Source organism: Hippichthys cyanospilos, chromosome 9, assembly GCF_059441005.1.
Source record: "Hippichthys cyanospilos isolate Australia breed blue-spotted pipefish chromosome 9, RoL_Hcya_1.0, whole genome shotgun sequence".
Lineage (NCBI taxonomy): Eukaryota > Metazoa > Chordata > Actinopteri > Syngnathiformes > Syngnathidae > Hippichthys > Hippichthys cyanospilos.
This window is the reverse complement of record NC_142377.1, coordinates 11835942-11861343: the sequence shown is the minus strand read 5'-3', so window position 1 is coordinate 11861343 and position 25402 is coordinate 11835942. Positions and strand designations below refer to the sequence as shown.

Here is a 25402-nt window from a genome sequence, read left to right as displayed (position 1 = left end):
TATTTGGAAAATAATCGTGTGCAAGGGTTCTCAAACTTTTCCAAGGACATCATTGTAAATGTTTGTGGAAACAAAACAAAACAAAAAATTTTTAGGACAGACATAAGTGCTCTTTTTATTCAGCAACATATTCAATTTTAAAACATATATGTTACTTTTCAGCTATACTGAAGTTTAGAAAATAAAAATTGCAAATTGCACACCTCCTTATAACAAACCAGGTCAAAGTCCCCCAATAAGGTTGTTGCCCAATATTTAGTCAAAAGCCGCATTAGCTTGGCTGGCTTTGTCGCCTCGTTATCCAGCAATTTTAAACACAAAACACATTTTGACAAATTTAAAAAGGATCACTTTGTTAAAAATATATGAAAATAGTTGAATTGGTTGTTTTATTGAAGAATCATGAATACTTTCACAATTTAATATAAAATTAAATGAAGACAAATACACTGTCAAATAAACTCAAGGGCCGGGGTTTCCCCCACCTACTGCTCATTGCTGGGATAGGCACCAGCAGGCCTGCCACCCGAGTGAGGATAAGCGGCTCTAGAAGATGGTTGGATGGAACTAGTGGACAAGGTTTTCTTTTTATTCTCATTGGTGTTAATACTTTTTTAACAAGATATTTTTTTGTCATTTTGATCTTAATAATGATAGTCTCAGCACCAACCCAGTATCCTTCTTCAGAGGCACACCTTCATGAAACTTGTACCTTGCCACATGTCATCTTCTCCAAGTCCCCTTCATCGTCTTTGCCCGTAGTTTCGGGTCACACCTTGATCTACATCTCGTTCGTAGCCTTGACCTCCACGCTGAGATCCATGTCGTCTTTCATCATACATCGATCTAATCCCTTCAACGAAATGCTATTCATACTCCTCAGCAAGTCTAGAATCAAAAGTCCACACTTCTCCGTGGGTGAACAAATATGAACTGGACGCCAGATTTGTCGTCCGCATTGACCTCATGATTATGTACAAAAGGAGCAGATGTGTCAAAAGGCCTGCTTTGCTGACATTTTCTGTAATATATTTCAAATATAACTTGAGCGCCTACAGATTTGATTCACAGCGCAACGCTAGAGGCTTTTGTGTTTGTGAGTTTGTTTTCCATCCGATGCACACATGAGATATTGCGCTTATGTAATGTTGCGACTCTGTCATTGCACCATCCTCAGGCACTTTCACACCCACAGCCAAGGAAAAAGATGCACATCGCAGCGGGCTCCATTTGCATGTTGGAAATATTCTAATGCGCCTTACTGGGCCTTAACACTGACATGTCTTTTTTATAGTTGTATTATTTTCTTACAGCGTGTGCTCATAGGCTGAGTCTAATTCCACATGACTTAAAAAAGAAGAATTAGTTGATGAACCTCCAAAAGGGTTAGGTTATGAATAATTAATATTATGAGCTTGTATGAGTAGAATGAAAAGAATATTTACATGTTTTATTTTCTGAGAGTATGAAGGATGGCATCATTGAAAGGAATGCCCATAACTTAGTGCGTTTTAATCGCAGCAAAATAACAAGCAGGCCAGAGTGCGTTTTAATCTCAGCGTAATAACAAGCAGGCCAGAAACGCGAGAGCAGAGCAACATGATCGTCATGATGGGATCTTGTTTATGACTGCCTGTCACCCGTGCGCTCTCTATACTTCCCACTTTTATGGCTGCCTTGTAAATTATGCAGATTTACTGCTCTCACTATGTAGCATTTATTCTTTTTACACATGCTAGTTCTCACAGCTTTTAGAGGGAGGGCATGCACTTGAATAGTGATGTAGTGTTGATTATGATTATACGTCTAGTCTTTTGGAGAAATAATCACAATGATTAACTTGGGTACTTCAGTCCATTGCTGTCATAAACACATCAAATAAAACAGCGAAAATGAAATGATTTAGCTTGAGAAGAAACTGACAGGTGATTAATGGGTAAATGTAATGAATATGTAAAAAATGAAATAAGATATTCAATCAGAGCGCTGTTTGTTTACTTCCCATTATTGACAATGATGGACTGCAGGCAAATATTCTTTCAGACAATACTCAGTGTTTCATTAAAATGACAATTCGGCGCTGCATTGAGATTAGGGCCTGGCTGATACGGATTTGTTTCAGGCTGATGCCAATGCTGATTTTTGACGGAAAAAAAAAATGCCGATTACAGATTAATCGGCTAATTAGTTCTAAAAATTATAATGAATACAAATTTATTTTGTTTCCTCCCAATGCATTTCAATACATGTCAATTATGTGCATATGTTTACTATTGAGAGTCGGACTGGTACTGATTCCCAGCGAAAAGCAGTCGACATTACAATATTCTTTAAGGGAAAATAATTTAATTTAATTAATTTTAAAATGTTTTAAATCATAGTTTGTAGTGTATCTAAAGTTTGATTTTTTTTAACAAAACTTTAAACTACATGTTGGGAGGGTTTTCTCATGATTTTTCATAATAATAATTATTAAATACAATGAAAGACAAATATCCAGAGGAAGGAAACGGCCTCGTTTAAAATCTGTGGTTGTACAACGTTGTGAACTGCACTGACTTGGAACAGAATAAAATAGTGTTATGGTGTCTCATTCTGGACACTGCATGTCACTCATATAATGATATCTGGTAAAACCTTCATGAAGCAGAAGTCATGACGTCATGTCAAATAAATTGGAGCTATGTGCTAACAGCTGAACTGTAATAGGGACCAAAGTTGAATGTGTTTTTGTAGAGGCAAAATCATATTTTGAAAAACAGTGCACACTGGCCTTCTGTTCTGTCTATATCTGGTTGGATGTCTTTTTTTTTTAAGATTTAGGCTTGTCCCTATGGACAAGCAGTCTTAGTGCTTGTCAACAACAGCAGCATCCGGGAGGTGCAAGGGGAACAATCTATGTGTTAAGGCCACAGCCCTCATTAAAAGAGATGAGCCATCAGTGGTTTGTGCTGTGCTGCGCTGCCTGGAGAAATGGTACATGGGTGCAAATATTGATTCTGTATATTGTCCCCCTGTGGGATGCATGTTGGAGGTCCATGTGGATAAATATTTGCACTGATTAATGATCAAAGCAGGAAGTCAATATTTAAAGGAAACGTGATTATACTCATGCTTATCAATGAGAAAGGATAAAAAGCAAACGTCAGTAATCCTTTAAAATGTTGAGGCTGCCATAGCCAAAACTAAGCAAAGCCATATCAGGTTATTGACTTAAATTCACAACAAGTTAATGATGGGATTCCGTTCCTGCTTTGGGAACATTTAACAAATTTGTAATTATTTGAAGGTCGGCAATGTATTGTCAAGTTATTCCAGTAATTATTAACTATCACGCAAATGGACTAGAACTGAAATGAACAACCTTAATGCACGGCAAGTTTAACAGAATTCCGTTCCCGCATTGGTGATGTAACATACTTTTTCCGTCACCTGCATGAGTAAAGTCATACCGATAGTGATTTAAGTTTATTCTCCTCTAAGAACAATGTCCTCATGAATAAATAAAGCGCGTTCGCACCACCAAACTCTAATTATTTGACAGCTCTCAAGTGAACCAGGCAGATATTAAGCAGGTGTTTCTCACACTAAAACAACGTACCGTATTTTCTTGCCTCCTCCTATTTCAATAAAATAGGCCTTTGAGACCAGAGGTTATCTGAAAGGATTGTGAATGAAGTGAGTGACTCAGAACGTTGATTGTCTGTCAGTAAGGCTTCTTCTCATGTGTTTTGTGCTGCCATGAATGTCCACTTATTTATTGGCCCATTTGCTGTTCTGTTGTATCGACTAAAAAGTTAAACATCTAACAACAACTTAAGGCAATTAGCATGGTCTCTTAAAATAAAGTAATGTGAAGAGCTCTCGTTCATTGAGATTCCGCGAAATTAAAAGACTGAGATACTGTTTTTCTTTCGGATGATTTTTTTGGCAATGGAACACACTGGCGAATGCACTGTTTGTTCATGCCGTGTGCTGCTCGTTACTGCTCGACATGACAATAAAACCCGTCGCCCAATGTGGTGAGACTTCAAAATAAACAGAACCATACCAAATATTGCGTTTACACGAACGCGTTGATTTGCTTTGATTTTGAAGTTGTTTCTGGACGCGTGCCGTGACGTTGATTGACTTAATTAACTCTTTTTATTTATTTATTTGATTTTATTCTTACAAAACAAACTTTCTCTCAGAGTGAGTCACAAGTGGCAAATCCAGATTATAAAGCGTACGTCTCGTATCGTGAAACGTCTTGATCTGATCTCATGGTGTTTGTGTCTTGGGCCAGCTCTACTAATAGCAGTTTCTCACTCTTTTAGAGTACATGGACGTCTGTGCCTCCCATAGAAAGTGAATTACAGCATAGTGAATAAGCAGTACATAATTTATTATGAGCTGTTATTTTATGAGCTGTTTTACTTATTACAGGAATAAACCATTTCCATTTTTCATGGCAGTGTTTTGATTGGATGTGGGAAAGCGTCAACATGTATTATTGCTTTCACTTAAAATGCTGCTCTTTCAAATAAAGACAATTTAGGAAAAAAGGAACAATAATTAGTAATGATGGCTCTGAGGGAGTTTGCAATTTAGGAGAACAAAGTGAATACTTCACATGAAAGTGTGTGTTTAAACAAACAAACAAAAAAATGTACACCAAAAGCAAACAAACAAAAAAAAACCCCGGCCAGTCTTTGTTAGGGGACCTTAATTTTGTCCCAAACAAAACCAATCATCGATCTGGAACATAATTGCTTCAATGAAGAGGGGCTCGTTATATTTTACTGAAAGAATTTTGCCGGTTTCCAGAAGGATAGAAGGTGGATGTGTCAAATATTGCTGTGAATTTGTTGCCTGTCCTTGTGCGAGCTTCCCGTCAGGCTTGCTGTGACGCAAGTCTCACATCTCACCTGCTTGTGAAGCCGCTAAGTCATAGCAGAGAAAGAATGGGTGTTGATTAAAAGACTGCGGGATGGATGTGTCATGTCTTTGCACAGTCTGTACATGCTTGTGGCAAGTGCTTTTTCGGATAGAATGAAGCATGCTATACTGTAGGCGTGTGTCGGCTTTCAAGATGTGTGACCAGTGTGTGTTTCAGTGTTGCCTCTGATCTTATTTGTCATGTTATCCCCGCTTAAGAAATAAAACAAGGCACTAAAATGCGTGTGAGCTACTTCATTAGATTAGCCTCGCAAATTGATTGTAAACGCGTAGTCGGAAAGTGCCACTGATTGCAGAGGTGGGTGAAACGTGCAGCGCCTTAATTTGATCACCCCATAGCTAATGCTATGTGCATTACAGCAGACACTGCAGATTGGGATTAATGTGGCCATCGTTTTTGCAGCAATGGCACAGTGGAGGAAGTTGTTAGTGTTAGTCTCTTTTGAACTTTTTGACATTTTGCCATTATTCAATGCGTCAGTCGGCCGCCCTGAGAGAAAAAGGAGTGAATGATTTAGCAATGAAAAGCAAGTTGCTTTTCAGTATTTTTGTAGGGATGGCCAGTGTGAAGAATTGACCACCATCTAATAGTGAACCAAGAGAATGAATTGATTTTGAAGCATGCACACTATGGAGTTTCAGAGAGACCCAGACGGTACTTGCCATGGCTACTTCCACTACACTTCACTACACTACACTCTCTTTGCAATGTTCTTCTCCTTCAGGTATCCATAGCACAAAGATGGCAGCAATTGGGTCTCTTTTGGTGTTGATTCTTTTCAAAAAAGAAAGTTTCAATTTCATGTGTTTGTTTGAAACACAAAATTTGGCAAAAGGTCAAAAATTTGAAAAGGGCTAACTTATCGCTTTGGCAATGCACTTTAAAGGCCAGCTAGCATGTTTATTTTATTATTCAACATTTGTTATTTTCCGAGCCTTATTTCCCATGCGCCCAGCCCAGAGACATCTCTCACTTTCCCACATTGTCACCTTTCTGCAGTGAATATAAGAAAGACACTTTTATGAGGATAAATAATCCTTTTGATGGCGTATGCATGAACATTTGCCTTGGAAACCAACCTTGGAAAATTCAGGTTGAACTTTGAACTCATAACCACTTTTATAGAAACTGACCACAAATGCAATGGATTAGCTAAAGGAAGGATTGAGTGAATTGCATGACAATAAAGGGTCCAATCTGGCCTCTGTCCTTTTCCACCTCGCCCTGTCACATTCACTTCGGAAGCCAAATGTCACATTAGCATGTCTGAGACCGGGTCCCAGGGCTGCATCACATCGATGCTTATACATGTTCTATTGAGAGGTTGCAGCAGCTTCCACTTCTATGATCAAGAATTCTGGGCCATTAAATTGATGGCTGTTTGAAATGCTTTTTTCTTGAGTTAATTCACATTTTGGCAGTCATCCTCGTATTATGTTGTGGCCTGCAAATTTCATTAAAATAGCCGAATAAATGTAGTATCCCTTTAAAAGTACAGTTTGCAATTTTTTAGAAATCGCTCTTTTATCATACAGTATGGCAAATCTGTCATTATGACCAGTCAGTAGTACAGGAGTAAAATGATCAGTGAAAAAAAAACATGTCTCATCTTGTTCCTCTAATAGGAGTTTTAGGAAACCGCCACGCTTTTGAAATAGCAACCAGAGATAAGTGTTCAGAGACGCACACTATAGATATGGACCAGAGGTAGAGGTTTCCAAAGAAAATTCTCGAAAAGCATGTTGATGGTAAAACGTATACTAAAACTCAGGTTATTTTCTCAAGATGGCTTTTGGTGTGCATGGTGTGCCATTACAAAAACTTCATCATTTTCGAATGCTAGCCATGCCCAATACGCTTTTTTTTTATACACTACAAAACACAATACAACATTAGGCGACAAATCTGTATAAACTATAAAATGTATATTTTAAGAATACAACAGACCAACTGTTTTGACAGTTTAATCTTTTTAAAAAAAAAATAATTCAAGACTAAACACAGTGAAGCGTTTAAGAGGACTCCCAGTGAACTGCTAACTGTATGTTTTTAACACATCTGACCCGAGCCGCCTCATAAATGACAACTTGAGTTGCCTGTCCACTGCGAATCGGACTGGAAACAGCAAGCGGGTCCATTGCGTATATTAATGCCATTCAAAAAGCCGTCGCTCAGAGGAGCAAGGCCCGGTGTGAGAATCCCACAAACATCTTCTCGCTGCTGAGCACCGTGGCATGTAGGACGTGATGAGATGCACCCGAGTGCAATGAAGAGGAGTAAATGTGCATGAGGAGTGAGGAGTTCACATTGCCATGCGGACCCCTGGATAGCCTCCTCGGCTACTCTGCCCTGCCATACAGTCTATGGACTCTTCTGAGCTCAGCTCATTGGATAAAACTGATGTTGGACTCATTCAGCATGTTGTAGAATGACTTGGGGTCAGTACATGTCATCATGTAGTCACATGACATGGTCTCATGTGCTACAGGGCCACGGTTCTGAAATCTTTAGTGTCTCAGTTGCCAACGTGAGCATCTCCTGAAGTGATCAAATGTTTTATAGAACTGGAGATGGTTCGATAACACTTATCGGATACCAATACTGTAGCCTCGAGGATGCTGCGGATCACATGACTGAGCGAAAAGGTGTGACATGCGAATGCATACTCATATAGATATTCCAATTAAATGTGTTGTCAGGCTCGGAAATGAATAAAATGTTTTTCCAGTGTCTCTTTTAAGAAGAAAAAAAATTCCATGCCTTATTCTTTAGTGGTTCTACTGTTATCAGCCACTTTGTAATGCACATTAGGGATATGATTAAAGTGGAACCGCCAAAGGTTACAATATCGAAGTAGAACAAATGTACAATTGGGGTGTCATGATTCAGTGGTAATATGGCCATCTCCCAAGAGGCCATGGGTTCAATCCCTGACCGTTGTGACCGTGTCAAAGTGTCCTTGAGCGAGACACTGAAATCCCAGTTGGTCCTGATGCTGCATCATCAGTAGTTAAATGAGTAATCCGTGTCTGCTTTTTTTACTCAAGGTAGAAAAGCACTTGAAAGACCATTTACAATTGGCCATTAAGCAAGACGGAAGGATTTTACCATTATCTGGTCCTTTATCAGGTAGTGTTGTTCTGCCTTAGTGGAAATCTATGCCCTTACTCTTGTTATCTCTGTTCAGGCATTTTATTTAAAGCTCTTGAATTGGGTCTTATCGGATTGTACATAAGTACCTAATGGTGGTTCTGATGTGGGTATGCCACAGATTAGACCATAACATTGCCTGAATTTGTTGTTGAATTTTTGTGGTACTTTTGCACACACTTGCTAATTGAAGCAAATGTGCTATGTTTTTTTTGTTTTTGTTTTGTTTTTGTTTTTTTCTTGGCACGTCGACCGATGGAGTTGAAATTTGCAATTGGCTTTCAGAAGAGCCTGCCACTTTGTTTGGCACGTGTGTGCAGGTATGTACGGGCATGTGATGTGGCTCGTCGCTACAACTTGACTTTTAATCAGGCGGCGACGAGGAGTGAAGCGAGCTTTCCGTCTTTGAACGCGCAGCAATCTACCGCACTTTCATTCACGGGCTTCCTCTCACCAGCACAAGATCAGCTATGAGAAATGCTTTCATATGGAGCCGCGTTCCCCCGAGACTCGTTGGCAGCTGATTTTTCTCCATTTCTTCACGTCTGGGGAAGTTTTTCATATTGGGCTGGAAATTAAGATAAATAGTTGCGCTGGTTTTCATGTGGCAAACGAGGGACAAATTAACATTTCCTTCCTCAGCTCATTTATTTGCATATGCTGTATATGTTCCTCTGCCCATGAGTGGCTGGGTTGTCAGTTTGTTTGGAAATGTTAGTATTTTGCAAATGTTCCCAGACACAAGTCGTGCCTGCTCATTTAGTGTTTTCCGATGAGACGTAGCTACCAAAAGATTGTTTACAGTATATCTTTTACTGGCAAGAGATGAAAAAGTTGACATTGTTTAAGGACTGTAAATTCAAATTGATCTAATTAATCTCATTCTCACTGTCATGTTTCTGATGTGGGTTGCTGTTGGTTTTTCTGCTGTTGGGGGTTTTTGTATTTTCAAGTTGTGGGTTTGTTAGTTCTTGTTCCTATTCGGTTTCCCTTGCATCTTTCCTCATTAGAGTGATTTGTTTCCACCCGCCTGTGTACCTGCCCTCCTTGTGTCATCCAATCAGCTTTACCTGCCTATTGTTCCTGTCCAGCTGTTTCGTGTTTCCTCGTTAAGTGTGGGGTTTATTTAGTCCCAGTTTGTGTTCAGTTAGTTGTCGGGTCATTGTCAAACGTCATTGTTTTGCTACCATAAACCGATTGTTTACATTGTTAACAAACGTCTCCTCCAACCCATCAGGGCAGCAATGACTTTTGTACCTAGGGCACACCCAAATGAATAAAAGAGAGACAGAAGGAATTTGTAACCAGACTGGAAGGAGCTTTCCTTCTCCTCGCGAGAAAAAGGCCCTTGTCTTCTCTGTGCTTTGTTGCCCATTATTGTTCTAGGGTGCCTGAACCTAATAGCTTGACCTTTTTTTTCTCCAACCCTCAAAAGTTTAAGCACAAAAAGTTGATGCATAGAACAGATCTAAATCAGAGATTAAAAACTAGATTCATGTGTTTTTACAGCATAGCTCTTATTATTATCAATTGATTGAAATGAATCTATTCAGACACCCCTAGTTATGTCATTTTAATCATTCCTTGAGTTAGGTTGACTGTAGCTTGGTTAAAATAGAAGATGTTTGTTGCCAATCAGCACTGATTCAATTATTTTCAAGTTTGTCCCTTTTTGTGATGGCGACTTAGTAAATGAAAAATGTTAGCTTTCAAAAGCTTCAAATCGAGGTTTTTTTTTTTTTGTCCACAGCTTAGATGTGCTTAGCATTCAAGCATGCATGTGAATCATCACACTAAGATATTTATGTTTCTGTCACAAATCCAATTAACAGGATGACGTTAACCTGGGGGCAAACGTTTTTTTTGGGAAACTTGTATTGAAAGACCAATCATCTCTGTGCAAGTTGGTTGAACAGATGGAATTATAGTGGCAGATATTTATAGAAACCATACACACAACATTGGATATGCTTTTTTGCTTAAGGGTGAGCCAAGAAGCTGCGACAAAAACATGGAGAAACAAACTCTCTTTCTCAATTATTGCATGCCACTCTTGTCGAACTTTGTCTCGACCATCTTTGCGACCAAGTGATTAATTGCCCATCCAAATGAGATTAGTGTTATTAATATCTTCTAATAAAATCAATTTGTCTTGTACACAAATCTATGATTTGCCAGGTGTGTATTGTTGAGACGCCTTGTAACAGTGAGATAATTATTGCGCACATGCAGCCTAGTAATTTGGCTAGACTGAGATCTGTTAGCAGAAGGTGTTGTTAATTGTAACCATTAGGCCGTCGTTAACACCATGCAGTCGGGGCTCTAATAGGTGGCCTGCTATTTAAAGCGTCCATGTTTCCGTTCCAGGCAACCACATGTGCAAATTGTATCCAGTCTGCCTCCGTTCGTTTTTACGAAATTATGTTTTTTTTTTTTTTTTTTTTTTTTTTTTAGTTTAAAATCGAGTCTCACTTCCCATGCATTATAATACAGTATATTGTAATAGAACCAAGCAACAGTTTTACTTCTCTTGTGTTCTTAATCATGGTTCACTCGGCTGATGCGAATTAGTGAGTCACCAACTGGACTAAATCCATATTTGCCTTTATGCAGTGCCATAATGAGATATTTACATTACTCTTGTCATCAGTGTATGCTTGGATAGCTTTGATCTAGAAAAGGGTTCTGTCAAAAGGTCCACTACTCACTTATCTGTGGCTCCTGAAATGTCAAAAGCTGTTTTATTTTCTTTCACACTGCTGTCGACCACCCCATTGCGTAGGGTACGTGCTGATACTTTGTGTTGTTTTGTGGAGGCTAGGCACAACATTTGAAAACCACATTGTTTGTATTTTGGTTGAGGACCCCCTGCCTTAATTGTACTTTCCGCTGTAAAAATTGCCTTGTGAAGGTCGTGTCACATGACTCTTGGACTTTTTAACTTTCATCCACTTAATGATTTCTACGGAATACAATGCCTCATCTCTGCTTATTATTCATTTTATCCCTCGTTACCTCTTTTCTCTCCTGTGTCAGTCTTTTAATCACAGTTCTTTGCTTCAACCATGTGTCTTTGTCATCTCATTCTTTGGCTCCATCTTTCCATACAGACAGTCCGACTTAGCATTGTGGCCATATTAATCACAGATTTTTGCACCGTTAAAGCTTGATTGATTGGCGTAGTAAAGATCCACAGGGGGAGTAGACTCAAGCCTGATAATAATGATCGGGTATTCATTATGCCAAAGCAATTTTACAAAATTTAAATGCTCCTTGCCTGACAGATGAGCAATGATTCTCGGCCAGTTCCCGGCTAGCGCGCAACTCCTCCGGGTTTGCCGCTGCGGCGCATTGAGACTCATTATGGCTTGCGTTTGAATGGGCCAACCATTAGAGGCCTACATGAAGAGGAATAAAGTCAACTTTCTCCGTTTCCCAGCCACTGTCCACTTTTCCTCTTAATTGTATCTCATTAGAGTAACCATGTGAATTTCTCACACATTAGACTCTCAGATTTAACATCTCAATTCAAGTAGGCAATCTGTCTTCCGTTTTAAAATAAAACTACTCATATGATCAAAATGTGTTTCTTCAAAATGGTTTTTGAACAATTTTCAGGCACTTAATTGACTTTTCTGCTTGTTTTGGTCACTATCGACATTAGAATATGGGAAGCAGTAGAAGCAAAGACAATTCCAAAACCAACCGCACTCTTTACCAAACAGGCTGGGTAGGGTCCATGCTTTGGTAGTTAGCGAAGGCAAGCATATCCAATAAAAAAAGACTAGCTTGTTTACCAAACGGGGTCGATTCGTGCAATGCCAAGGAATCCTGGAACGTGACAAAAAGATACAACAAACTGGAAATGACACACTATGCGTTAGGAGGTTAAATACATGAGATAATTGAGGATAACAAGGCGCAAGAGAGCACGAAATGAAGAGAAAGGGCAGGGCACACTGGCATATACAGGTACACACAAATATATGCACACACACATAATAAATTTGTTGCTGTCAAGCTGCTTTCTTTTTTTTTTTTATATTTTAAGGAAAGGTTTACCAAAGGCTCTTTTTGGAAGGGCACTGCAAAAACGAGTTTTCTCACTCACATCCTTTTAATCGCCCTTTTACAGCCACTCAAAAAAAGAAAAATATAAATCCTGGGTGGATGTGGATTTGACTTTCTAGTCCCTGTCAGATCAGTTCAGATGTCATTGTAAAAAAAAATACTGGACGAACAGGAGCAACACATAAAAACGGCTGGTACTTCAATTTTAAAAGCAGGAAAGTGCCAAAAAGCACATAGAACTAAGAAACTCATATCTCAAGGTACCACTTTGAAATAATTTCTTTTTTTGTGAATTCTTTCAAGGTGCTGATCAATTTTGAATAGTCGGGAACCATGACTAATGGTTCTTAAATTATTCTATAATGGGGTTGGCTATCAGGTAATCTCTTCATTACACCTGGCTCCTGGAGCCAGTTAGGAGCCAGCATTTGATTGCAGCTCCCAGTGGTCGCAGATGATCCCTCAAAATCCAGAGTCGGATTGGCAGGCAGGTCACTTCAGCATATCAATTTGATATTCATCAGTTGCCTTCCCATTTCTTAATGTCCAAACGCTCCCAGGTGAAGTTACTATAGCCCCTCACCTACTGCCAGCTCGCCAGATCGATGGTGGAGCACCTCTGGAGGCTGCAGACACTGCTGACACAGACAATACACTTGCATAGTAGCTAATCAAGTCTGCATGTATTGATTGCATGGGTGCATGGAGTGGCTGTAACCCCTCCACCCCCACAATCACCACAAAATGCTTTATTTCTCACTCCTCCACCACTTTTAGAAAGCAAAGCAATTCTCAGCCTTTAGCCCACTGCTAATCCCACCTAGCGCCATCTTTTTCCGCAAAGGGGATGAACTTAGCCTGGGCTTGCTGAGGACGGATGTCAAAAATAGCCCGATTGCTCGCAAGATGGAAATACTCTTTTCCGGGGAAGTGTGTGACCACAAGGGAGAGTCCAAATTGAACACCTCTGTAGAGGTGTGTTAAACAGTGTTTTGTCTCTTTCCACATATACGAAGGAGGGGGGTACAAGCAGAATGGAGGGTTGGGGGGGGGGGACACAAGCAGAGTGGAGTCTGGCCATAATGGGTGTTGGGAGTAAACAGACTGGTGAGAGTTTGGTTGAGCTCAGGAACGCCGTCACCAATGTCATCACTAGCTTGAGTAAAACTTGTGCTCAGAACCTAAAAATAGGTGCTAGTGTCTTTGGCACCATAACACCCCTTATACAGCCTTTATCAGCCCTCTTGAAAATTTGCTGTTTTATGAGATAGAATGCCGGCAATATGTCAGAGGAGTGCAACGATTCAAATCCTAGTCACTCACGGCACCTTGATTGGAAGTCAACTGTTGTCATTCTCAAATCGCCACACATCGAGTAAGCACGATGCGAGGAACTATATAAGCTTTGTGAACAATGTTTCGCTTCAGTGAGTTCTGTCTGAAAGGAACAGGCGACTAAATCCCGGGCGCTGCTTTTACACCTCTGACTCACCAATTTACAGAGAAAGGCAGTGTGAAAGCAACTTGAGTGTTCTGTACGTAAAGCAATTGATTGAAGAGGCCTGCTTCCATTGCCAAAGACCATGGTGTCTCCATCTTGCCAGCTGGAGGTTTTTAGTCTGACAACAAGGCTTGGTCAGCCGCTCATTTTCTACACCCTCCTTTTTTTGCCTTTTTTAGGCCAAGAGCAGACTTTTCACAATGTCTGTGTTAGGAAAAGCATTATAAAGCAGGAACAGATACATTTTATATTGAAGATTTTAAAGTAATTTTGAAATACTCCCTTGTGAAACATTTGTTTTTCATCCAAGTAACCTCTTAAGTAGTTTTGGATTTTTGAAAACCTCTTATAGTTTTCTTTTCTATCAAATTGGGATTTCAAGTGCAAACTCTCATTATCATGTTTAGTCATCTACAGGCTTCAGTTTAAATAGATTTGTGGGCGCTGATAATATAACCGCAGCTCTCCATTAGACTAAAGCTACTTAAGCTTGATTTTGCCAGATGGGAAGGGATACCAGTACAGTTACTGTATAAGGTTTAATAATTTAATATTTAAATAAATATATGTACTGCAATAGTTCGACATCCGAGGACTGTCCATGGCAAGTGCGTTTATAGTTACCCTGTCTGTCTGCCATGCCGAAAACCTTCACTGTGCGTCCCCCCCCCCCAAAAAAAAAAATATATAAAAATCCGCCATGCACTGAGAGCGCAATAGGTGAGACATGAAGTAGTGAGGGATCACTATATAGTGCTCTGTTTTACATTTTCATCAGCAGGGGACAGTCAAGCACAAAGTGTGGAGAGTCTGCTAAGTTAGAAGAAGGCAAAGAAGAATAACAGAAGTTATTGGACCTCATAGTAGCTACCATGTAGTTCCACTCTTAAGTTTGCTCATGAAATATAGTTGAAACATGTGTTTAGGCACTCATAACCTATATCAAAAATGGCAAATTTTCCAATTTTGGAACCATTCAAGTTTATTTTATCAATGCTCTTTTCAGTGATGTCTAATATAATTTCTCTACTGTAGGCAAGTTTGAACCAGCCTCATCTTGAGAACATTGGGACATATGCAATCAAAGAAACATAATGGGGTCATATTGGTGTAGTCACCATGACTCCATAAGCGGTGCGCAAAAATTTTGATTGCACCCTTAGTAAACAAAGCCTTTTATGTCATTTGACCATGGAAGAGCGATGGAAAACGAGCTTTGTCAACCACTCTGATGTGAATTTGGGAAGTGATGGCACATGAGGTTAATATCTTACAAGAGTAAATCAAAATACAATTTCCATTGAAGTCAGTGGGAGTAAGTCGCTTTCTGCCACCTGCTTGATGCTAATAAAGAGGGAAAAATAAAGCAAGTGGTTCCAGCTCTAGAATTTTGCAATGTCAGGTCTTAAGATTTTTCATCAGCAATATTAATTCAGTGCACAATTTGTGAACTACCATAATTCAACGCAATCAATTTACCAATTAGTGATAAACAAGCATGTATAAATGACGAGTAGACCAGAAGTGCTTTGCTTCAGGCCGTTGCCCAAACCTCGAAATACATCACTGGTATAGACAAGCCAAGGATTTAAAACTATTGACAATAACCCATTCACCACTATATTTAAATCCGATTTACTGCAGGCAACCGCTGTCTTCCCCCAAGGTTTGATGTCTGATGTTGTTGTTTTTATCATGACTCCATGGGCAACTCCTGTCCATTTACGAGCGCGATCCTCGCATGTCTCCTAGCGCTAATCTCCTGGCCGTGAGCCAAAACAAGCTCATCAAGTGCAACCCGGCACGGATGCCAGGAAGCAAGCACACCCATACGCATATCCGGTCTCAACGCTTTCTTTCAAGGTGTTAGTCAGTTGCTTGTATTTAATTTAATATTTTTAATATTTTTTTTCTTCTATTGGTGATTCTGTTAGAGGCTATGATGCTGCATACTCACCAAAGCAGCTGCTCGAGGTCAAAGATGCTAGAAAGCCCCGCGGGATCTCCCTCCTATATATGTGTCCCTCCGCGTATCCTCTATCACACACATACAGCTCTGTATATATTTATACCCTGAGTTGTAAAGAATAAGAGTTGCCGTTTCACTGCGCACGCTAAAATGCAGTACGCATTCTATCACCTGAGAACACCAACAATTACTTGATTCGAGCAGTTACATTTCCTGAGAGGCCCTGCCATCAGCCATAATACTTTTATTGATTTAGTGGGAAATGGGGTTCAATGGGTCAACTGCACTATAGAGGCACACACACTGTTTTTTGACAGGACTGAAGTGAGACTGCACGCCTTCCCGCCCATTAAATTATCTCACGCGTACGCTTTTCTGCCCATTCCCTTGTTTATCTTCACATTATGTCGATACTAGCTTTTTGATGGCCACTATCTGTCAGCCTCGTGTTGTTGTTGTTTCTTTTTTTAATACAATGTGCCAATAGATGTGATCCTCAAAGCCTTAATTATTGGGAAAGTAGTGTTTCACATGGTGTGCTTGGTTCATTTAACATTCATTCAACCGCTTAAAGTATAGAGGAGAACAACATATATTTGGTTCAGCAACAATTGACAACAATTTATTGTTGTTGTTGGGGGGTATTACACTTGTTCTCTTGCTAAACCATTGAAGCATCTAAGTTGGAAATAACATGTGCCTTTCTATTACCGTATGTAGGGATGCATGATAAATGTTTTCCACCGATACAGATAATTTTTTTTAATGAGAATATCTATGACGTGTATGTAAATTTTAGTGCCATCTAGTGGTGAACTAAGAGAATACAATGAATATTAACCACACACAATACGGAGTAGACACTCCATTTGTAAAGTTCTTCTTCAGGTATCTGTTGCTGGTGAAGCTTATAAGTTGTAGGTGAAACATGTCCGCCTTTTGTGAGCAGGCGCCACCTATGTAAAATGATTACAGATTACTATATGATTATATATTAAAAAAAATAGTTGATGTGGGAGAACATATTTTTTGCATATTATTGAATTTAGTGGTGGGTATTTAAAATGATTGTTTTTTTTCTGCTTGCCACTAGGTGTCGCTAAACCTATGCAGTGTCTCTTTAAACAAAAACAAAGGACGACGTATTGTTACACGGTCAAATCTTCGACCTGTAATTCATCTACAAAACCAAGCATCGACAAAAGTAGTTATTTTTAGTTAGTATTAGTAGTTATGATTGTTTTCCACCAAATGTTTGATTTTGTCTTCTATCTATTTCATTGTTTTTCTATATAAAATATTTTATGAATAAATGGTCTAAAGCATTTCATATTTTTTCAATGGAATTTACTACATCGAAATACAGTAGATTTTGTCATTAGAATCGCAACTTTTGTTCAGATATTTAAAGTTATAATGACCTGAGTGAGATCATGCATCATTGGCATTATTTGTCTCACCAAATGAGTATCAATAAGATAAGGAATTGGATCAATCAAGCTGTTTGGAACCTCATCGATGTGCCCCCCCCCCTTCAAAACAATCAACAATTGAAAGATCCGATAATACCAACGAGTATGAGATCAACATTTGAAAAAAATACGAGCTTTTAAATGTTAAAGTGCTGTGTATCTGCTGGGAGATTGAGTGTCTTGCGCCTCCATTGTCCTGCAGCGTAACAGTTAAACTCAGCAGCTCCCGCATGGAGATGCGGGTTAAGTGGATGCATGTTGACTTAATGGCAGGCTGTCTGAAAGTAGATGACACCCAGTCAGACAGACGGCAACGCATGTAGGCACAGACCAGAGAAGAGCTCCGGGAAGAACCGGAACATCTCGCTTGTCGTATAATTAAAACATTCACGCTGGAGGCGAGCTTTGATTACGGCAGGACGGTTAATCCATCTTCTTGCTCCCTGGTGAGAAGAAGTATAGATTACTGGTCAGTGAAATATGTATGTGCGCAAATGAGGCATGGTTCTTTTTTTTATGCTGCAGCATAAAATAAGGTTGCAGATGGGAGCGAAGGCTTCTATGGTAATTTAAAAGGGGAACTACAATGCATACAATAAAAAAATAAAAAAAAATACTGGACAATTGATATTCCACTCCCTACATCTTCCAAAACGTGTTACAGCAAAATCAAAATCACATCACTGATTGCATTTTCATAATTTTTATTTTTTTACTCCCTTTGTACAATCACAAGAATCAATCAATCTGGGCAATAAAATCTCCACTTTGACTTTTTGTTTTTCTCGTTCTCTGAAACCGATTTGCCTCTATAGTGGTGTGACATAATTAAATGTAATCATATCCAACTTGCCAGCCTACACGTTTTTTTTCCAAACAATATCCTGTAGCAAGGATCTCACATGCTGTGAAACAAACAGGGTTGTTGCTATTTAAAACTCAACTGAAGACTTATACAACATTCTAATAATGGCTGCATGCTGTTTGTTTTCCACAGGATTTGTTTTTTCGTTGCCCCTCTTCTTAGTTTAAAGCATTTGTGTCCTGAATGTCAAAGCACGTGAGATGAATTACTCGAGGAGACACAAGCTGAAATTTATATGGGAAATTTTTTAAAGTAGAGCAGTTCAAAAGTGTACATTAAATAGAAGAATGTGCAGAAATCTGATGCCTTTATTTTTATATATATATATATATATATATATATATATATATATATATATATATATATATATATATATATATATATATATATAATTTTTTATTTATTTTTTTTAGTTAATCAGTGAATGTGCTAGTCACCCTTTTCAGCGTCAACATCTACAGTCTACATCTGATGTTTGGACTCAATATTAATTTTCAGTAAAAAATAAAATGTTGGCATAAAAATAAACAACTAAATATAAAAACTCTGTCTCTCTTGAAATGTCTGAAAGCAGGTTTATTATGGGTGACAATCTTTGACGGTCACGATCCGATTCCGATTTTGGAGTCTGTTTTGATTCAAAATCATTCGATTCGATTCAATCAAAAACGATTTTTGCTTCATTCTATAGATGTGCTGTTCATCTGCTTGCGAGACTAACGGCTAGACTAACAAGAAGCTTTTTTTTTTAAACGTTTACTAAGTTTTGATTTATAATGAACATGTCTTTTTCCACAAAAATAACATGTGGACAACTGCTACTCTTTTAAGCTAGCTATAAACTATCATTTTTATAGTATAAAAAAAGTTGAAACAAAAATGAAAAAAAGGGGACAAGATATTTCTCAGTACATTGCTGACAAACAAGATACTTCAATCACGTGTATGCGAATCCCATGAAACCATCTGTATGCGCAGTCCTGCTGTGGAGACCACAGAGGTGCAGAGCCACCTGCCGCGTTTTCGTCCCCTCATAGACAATAGGAGCCTGTGATGAGTTGTGGTGCTTGTAGGCTGCTGCTGGGTTAATGGCTGAGATGATTTGCGGTTGTCGCTGATCAGAAAGAATACCTGCAGTTCCTCACTGAACTGGCGTCAACTCCTCGTTCAACGTGAGGAAATGATGATGATGAACATATTAGCTTGTTTATGAGATAAATGTTACCGCCTGTGATGGACCTACAAACTGGTGCATGCCTTCTTTTCTCATGTTTGTGTACGTCTATCATATGTTCAACTGTCTCGGTTATTTTTTTATTTTTTACAGCTCATTATGGAGGCAGGTTCAAGGAGATGGAATCTCATTTGCATAGTGAGCCGCAGGGCTGTGTGTGTTTGCGTGTGTGTGTGAGTGCGTGTGTGTGTGTGTGTGTGGAGAAGCCAGGTGATTCATTCCAGATCCTCCAGTCTTATTTTCTAGGAGATTAGATTAAAACCAATCAGTCAGCCCAAATCACACTGACCTCAGTGGAAAGTGCGCCGTGGGACTGTGGCTTAAAGCGTCCAGCGTACAGTTTTTGCTGCCTACCCTGAATAGACCAGGCGCTGTTTTTCTCCTGCTCAGCCATGGCAACGCGCTACCTCGGACCATTTCAGCTAAAAAAACAGAACATTCACACAGTGAGGGGCAGGCCGCTGTGAACATAGGCTGTGTTGTTTTGTACGATCCAAAGGACTTAATCAATGTGATAAATGTGCTGATGCAACCCACAAGATAGATGAGTTGAAATGCTTTGGAAATTCTTCCTTCTGGGAGCATTGAGATAAAATTGTTCACATAAGTGCTACACGTTCCGATGCTAGCATGACGTTTTTGTAATCGTTTTCATATTGCTTCAGCTCAGTCTAAAGTTTGCAAAACGAACGCGATTTTGTGTCCCAAGTCCTAATGCATTTTGCCAGCCTTGTTTTGTCTTGAATTCAAGTAGGTAATGTCCCAATGTCTTGTTTTTAGTCCAGAAATCCAAGGTTTTGACCATTCGTACCTCAATGCCGGAGTTGTCATAGCGATTTATACAATGAACTACTTTAAGAGGAGATTAGTTTTCCCTAAAAACAACAAAAAAATGAATTTTTGACAGGGATGTCCATTTTGGGATTCCTACAAAAGTAACGTCCTTAAGGTCTCGACTTTCATTTCCTAGCAGCCAATAGGTTCAAGTTGTAATTGAAGTGTATGAAAATAAGGCATTACTAGATGCTCACAATTGAAAGATGAATGTGCCAAAACATTAAATGCGTTTTTCTCAAAACTAGAGATTTGAACTTGTCAATATTCAAATTGCTGTAACTTTGTCAAGATTTTTAACTACCTCTATGAATTAGATATAATTTTTAAAAGAGAATTAAGTGCAGAATTGGAATATGTCAATATTTCAGTTTTGGAAACATAAGCCAGATTTTGTGAAAACGCATCACATACTATACTCTTCAGTATTATATTGCTAACATTACCATAGTTCATGTTTATGTTTCAAAGTAAGCGCTCATTGTTGTTAAGAGTTTATTTAAACAGGATGAATATTGATTGATTGTACATATGTACATTTCTAGCCAAGGGTTCTATCATCGTAATTTGCAATATTCAAATACTCTGCAAAAAGAAGAAAAACTTGTTTGGTTAGCATACAAATTCCTGTCGGTGAACTATTGATCAAGTGGATGGCAAAAGCAAGCGTTGAATAATGTTTTGCTTTCTATATAGGGTTCATAGGGTTTAGTTTTGCCAGGTTTGTCATTCGTCTCGCATCTCCTCCAAAACCATTCCGCCGCCACTGCAAGCCAAGCAGGAAAACATTTGCTCATCTAGGAGATGATTCTCAGCAAAGAACTAACAGGACCAAGACTAATGTGCAAGGCTAATGTCCTCTATAGATAAAAATATGGTCTAATATTTATAAACGCCTTACGTTCTACATACATACCCATGGAAAGTACAAATGCAGACACGTAAATGAGGTGCAATCATACAAGTTTAATGCACTTACAAGGGAGGACATATTTTCAAGTGACTGGAAGACACAATGTAAATCATGTTAGCTAAGTGGGTGCATGTATCGCTACTTGATATTCTCATGTTGTCAAATATATTTTTAACATTTGCCATGGGGGATTCAGTCTGATGGTGTGCTGGATGTGTGACGTACTTTGAGGTGTGTCTTTTCCACACACTGGTGGCATTCATAGCTATGGGATTGATTGGTTGCAGAGCATCAGATCACCCATTCAGCGCAATTGATGACGATTAATGTCAAACATTCGTTTTTACTGGGCTCCGCTGACTGCTATAGAAGTCAAAGATCAATTTTTACTGGGCTGGCGATGAATGAGTTAATTTGTTTCTCGGCTTCTCGGTTACTTGGTCAGTCAGTTAGTTATAAAGTCAATGGTCATAGTCAATTATTCATGCAGTTTGGTCTGTTGTCAGTCAGTTAGTCAGTCAGTCAGTCAATGTGCTAGTCACCGAATTAGCTTGGAAGGAAAACATTGCTTACATTAAATAGTCACTTAGCCATTTACGTTTACGTATATGTACTTATTCAGTTCGTCAGCCAGGTTGGTTGGTTCGTTGTTTGGATAATTTAGTCAGTTAGTCACCCAGTTACTTCCTCAGTGAGATGATTTTGCAGATCAATTAGCCTATTGTTTTGACAATCAGTCTGTAGAGTGTAGTTAGCCGCTCAATTCATTAATCTTTTTAGAAAGTCTGTTACTTAGCTTATCATGTAGTTAGCTTAAGTTAACAGTATTTTGATCATTTTTGGATAATTTTCTTGCACGTCATTCTTGTGGTATTTTAGCCAAGGGATCGCACACTCCTGGTAGTGGTGCCATGTTGAATTTTGGGTGAAATTTCAGCTCCCTGGTGCCTTCTTTCCATGCTTTCCCTTTGATGTGAAATGCCTGAAGATCAAATAAGGGTTAATAGGATATATAAGGGTTAATATGCTCGGTTAGTTTACGTGTTTGTCAGTATAAGGATTTGTCTGTTCAGTGTTTAATCAATTAGTTGATTTGTTAATCTGTGAATCTGTCAGTAAATTAGATAGTCGGTTATAGTTTTAATTTCATGACTTAGCATATTACCTAGCCAGCCAGTCAGTCAGCCGCGCCATTGGTTAGTTTATATGCAGTAATTGGTTCGCAAGTGTTGTTGTGTCAATTATTTGGTCAGCTAGCTGTAGTCTAGTTTGTCATTCATTCAGCCATTTTTTATTTTTTGCTAAAAGGACGTTTACTAACTGAAGTTTCTTCTTTGGTAATTACGATCTCACTTTAGCCTTGTGTAATACACATTGTTTTGTGTGTGTGTTGTTTTTCCTGACTTAATAAAGGACATTCATTATTATTATTATTATTATTATTATTATTATTATTATTATTATTATTATTATTATGTTTTTCTAAGCACCCATAAATGTAAATGCACTACTATTTTTATTACAGTTATTTATGGATTTTATACTTTCCACAGTAATTGCACCTTGGCAGAATCACACTTGATTCAATGTTCTTCTGGTTGTAATAGTATTCTCAACAATTTTATGGCAGTTTGACGCCACATAGCATCTAATCTTCCACTGTGTTATTTCTGTTTGTGTCTCGAATGTTGACAGGAGAGGAAGCTGTCGGCCTTCCCAAAGATTGAGATTTGTGACTCGCTTGTCACCAATTATATGCTGCCACTGTCCCGCCAGCCTGATTTCTTTGTTCCCGAGATGAGGGATGAGGCCAGAGCTGATGTGAAAGAGGAAGACTCTGATGAAGACAGAGGAACTGACATTACAGGTAATATTTTATACAGAGGAGACAAGTCAAGTGTCTAACCTGTCACTCCGCATTGCGAGAGAAGAGTTCATGTATTTCATCAAGAGCTCCTACAACTAATTGCCGGTTCCCGAGGTTCGGTTGTGCCCTGGCGGTGACGGCATCTCGCGTCACGTTGCGACGACACATAAAACACGTTTGACACCATAATTACTGAGGACATGAAGATAAATGAGACTTTGTAATTCTTCTGTCATACCAAGTACGTGTGATGGAGCGCAATGTGATATTAACAGCTATCACGCGTCCACGCTTGGATGGACTGTCAACAAGTACAAATGACTAAATGAATAACTCATGTTCTGAGCTGCTGTCTGGCCTTGTGAATTCTGGAAATATCTCGGGCTTCTGATTGACTGCACAGATTATGGCAAGTTTTGTCACCGTCAGTCTTTTGAACCAAAGTGAAAGTGTGAAATGCTAGATCTGAAAACGTTTATTGAGTCAACTCGCAAAATTAACAGAACGGAACACAAATTTGTCAGAAACAAATGGATGAATAATGAAATAATGGCTGTTCTGTTTACTCCCAAATCCATTTATTGTGAAATATGAGTTTGTTTGGTTGAACAAAAAGCCTTTATTGTGGCCATACAACTTAGTTAATTGGAACCTTCTGCCATCTAGTGGAAGAGCTTTTTTGTTCCGCCTGTCATTATATGTTGCTATCATAGATACATAAACATTAATGTATTACGTGCTGTAAATAAGTCGTTTTCGGACCAATCAACTCATTCAGGGACGTTTTTTCACAATTTTTTAAAGAGTCCAGTCATTCAATCCCAGATACGAAAGTATCGATTTAATACTGAAGTATCTGGAAGTTGATGTCCTTAATGTACTTAAATATGGATTTAATGCTTGAATATGTGGGATTTTATGTTCAGATCTTAAAAAACGTGAAAATACGTCCCTGGCGTTGTGAGTTAAAGTAACACTTCACTCAATTAAAATTCAGTTTTTGTGTGTTTGTTTGTTTGTTTGTTTGTTTAGCAGCACCATATAGACAAAAGTGTAGTGTTTTGTTAGAAGGCAGACTACATTTCCCATGAGTCAATTCAAATTCAGTTTTTTGTTTGTTTGTTTGTTTTGGCAGCACCATATAGACAAAAGCGTTGTGTTTTGTTAGAAGGAAGACTACATTTCCCATGAGGAGTAGCGTATAGCACAGAGACATCCTGAGCTTATTTTAATTTAAATGGACTTTTTTTGGCTTTTCGAACGTGTTTACTCAAAGCACTTTACAGCAGCATCTGGAGCATCTGAGGGTTTAGTTTCTTACTCAAGAAAACTTCAACGAATGTCCCAATGGTCAAACAAGACCACTCCGAAATTCTTTCTAATTACCTCATTAATCAAAACAATGACTGCAATACAGTATATTTATGTAAGCAGAATTTTTATATGTAATTTAACCAAAATTACAGTAGGAAAACAGGTTACTTGCTATATACTTAAATCAATGCTTATGTGGAAGTCTGCTCTTATAAGATGTTATTTCGACATCACGTCCTTAACATGGTCATCAGAAAAAAAATACAAATGTCTTGAGCAAAGAAATTCTAATGAGAAAATGCTAGCTTTAATATCCCGAAACAAGCTTTTTGTGTTTGTTACACAAGATCATTTTTCCTTGTTAGACAAAAAATAAGAATATATTTCATTTTCTAAGCCTTTTTTTCACTTAAGATTAGCTTTTTCCAGTGCAACTGCTTTTGTGAACTCAAGACAGACCTTTTTACATAAAAATCCTGTCTTCAAAACCTCGACTCTTAGCTATAATGATCCCGATGGGCCCAATTTAGCAATGGAATTGGGCAAATCTCATTGAAAACACCATTGAGGGGTCCAACTGGCTTTAGCCAAGGTTGTGTTTTTATGACTATGTGTGAGGGTCCTCCAACGTGCCGAAGCACCTCCTCCAAGGGGATGTCCAGCCAATTATCCCTAAACAGAGCCATTATTTCATAAATGTCCTTTGTATTGTAGAGGCCTTCCCACATGGAAAGATCATATGCATTTATTATAAGTCCCATTCACACCTCGGCATCCGCTTCCCTCGCCTCCTGTTAGGACTCGCCTGCTAATCAACGCATGATAACACAAATGGACTTCCCATCAAGACTGCTCCATGTGATAATTACATTGGGATGGGACGCAGTCTGGACATGTCTTGTTTTGGGGTTTTTTTGGTAGTGTGTACCATGTTCGTGACAGTTTTCTTGCGTGTGAAAGTATCACAATAAAAGTTTAGAGTCGTATTTATTTTTTGCGATTTCATCGGTTAATATCATTAGCAATTCTTATTCAAATGATCTAAAATTCCATTGGAATGTTATCGTCAGGTTTAGCCTAATGTTGTACATCTTCAAATTTTCTATTGGTGAAAATGATACTAGCAATGAGAAGCTTTTTGTCAGAATGATGGCATACGCGTTTACTGCCCTTTTTCTCGTTAGGAAATTGGAAATAATTGGAAATGTATATAATTGAAATACTGTACATAAACTGGAAAGCAATTTTAGATTTAAACAAGTTTTTAGAA

The 25402-nt window shown here is 38.6% G+C and overlaps 1 protein-coding gene across 1 annotated transcript in view; it reads left to right on the top strand.

The window, feature by feature from the left end:
* Window positions 1-25402, top strand: part of tex264a (testis expressed 264, ER-phagy receptor a) — a 50123-nt gene that overhangs the window by 21272 nt on the left and 3449 nt on the right. The window contains exon 3 of the mRNA XM_088424381.1: window positions 22647-22818. Coding sequence (XP_088280507.1) covers window positions 22647-22818 — 172 coding nt within the window. The remainder of the gene's footprint in view (window positions 1-22646; window positions 22819-25402) is intronic.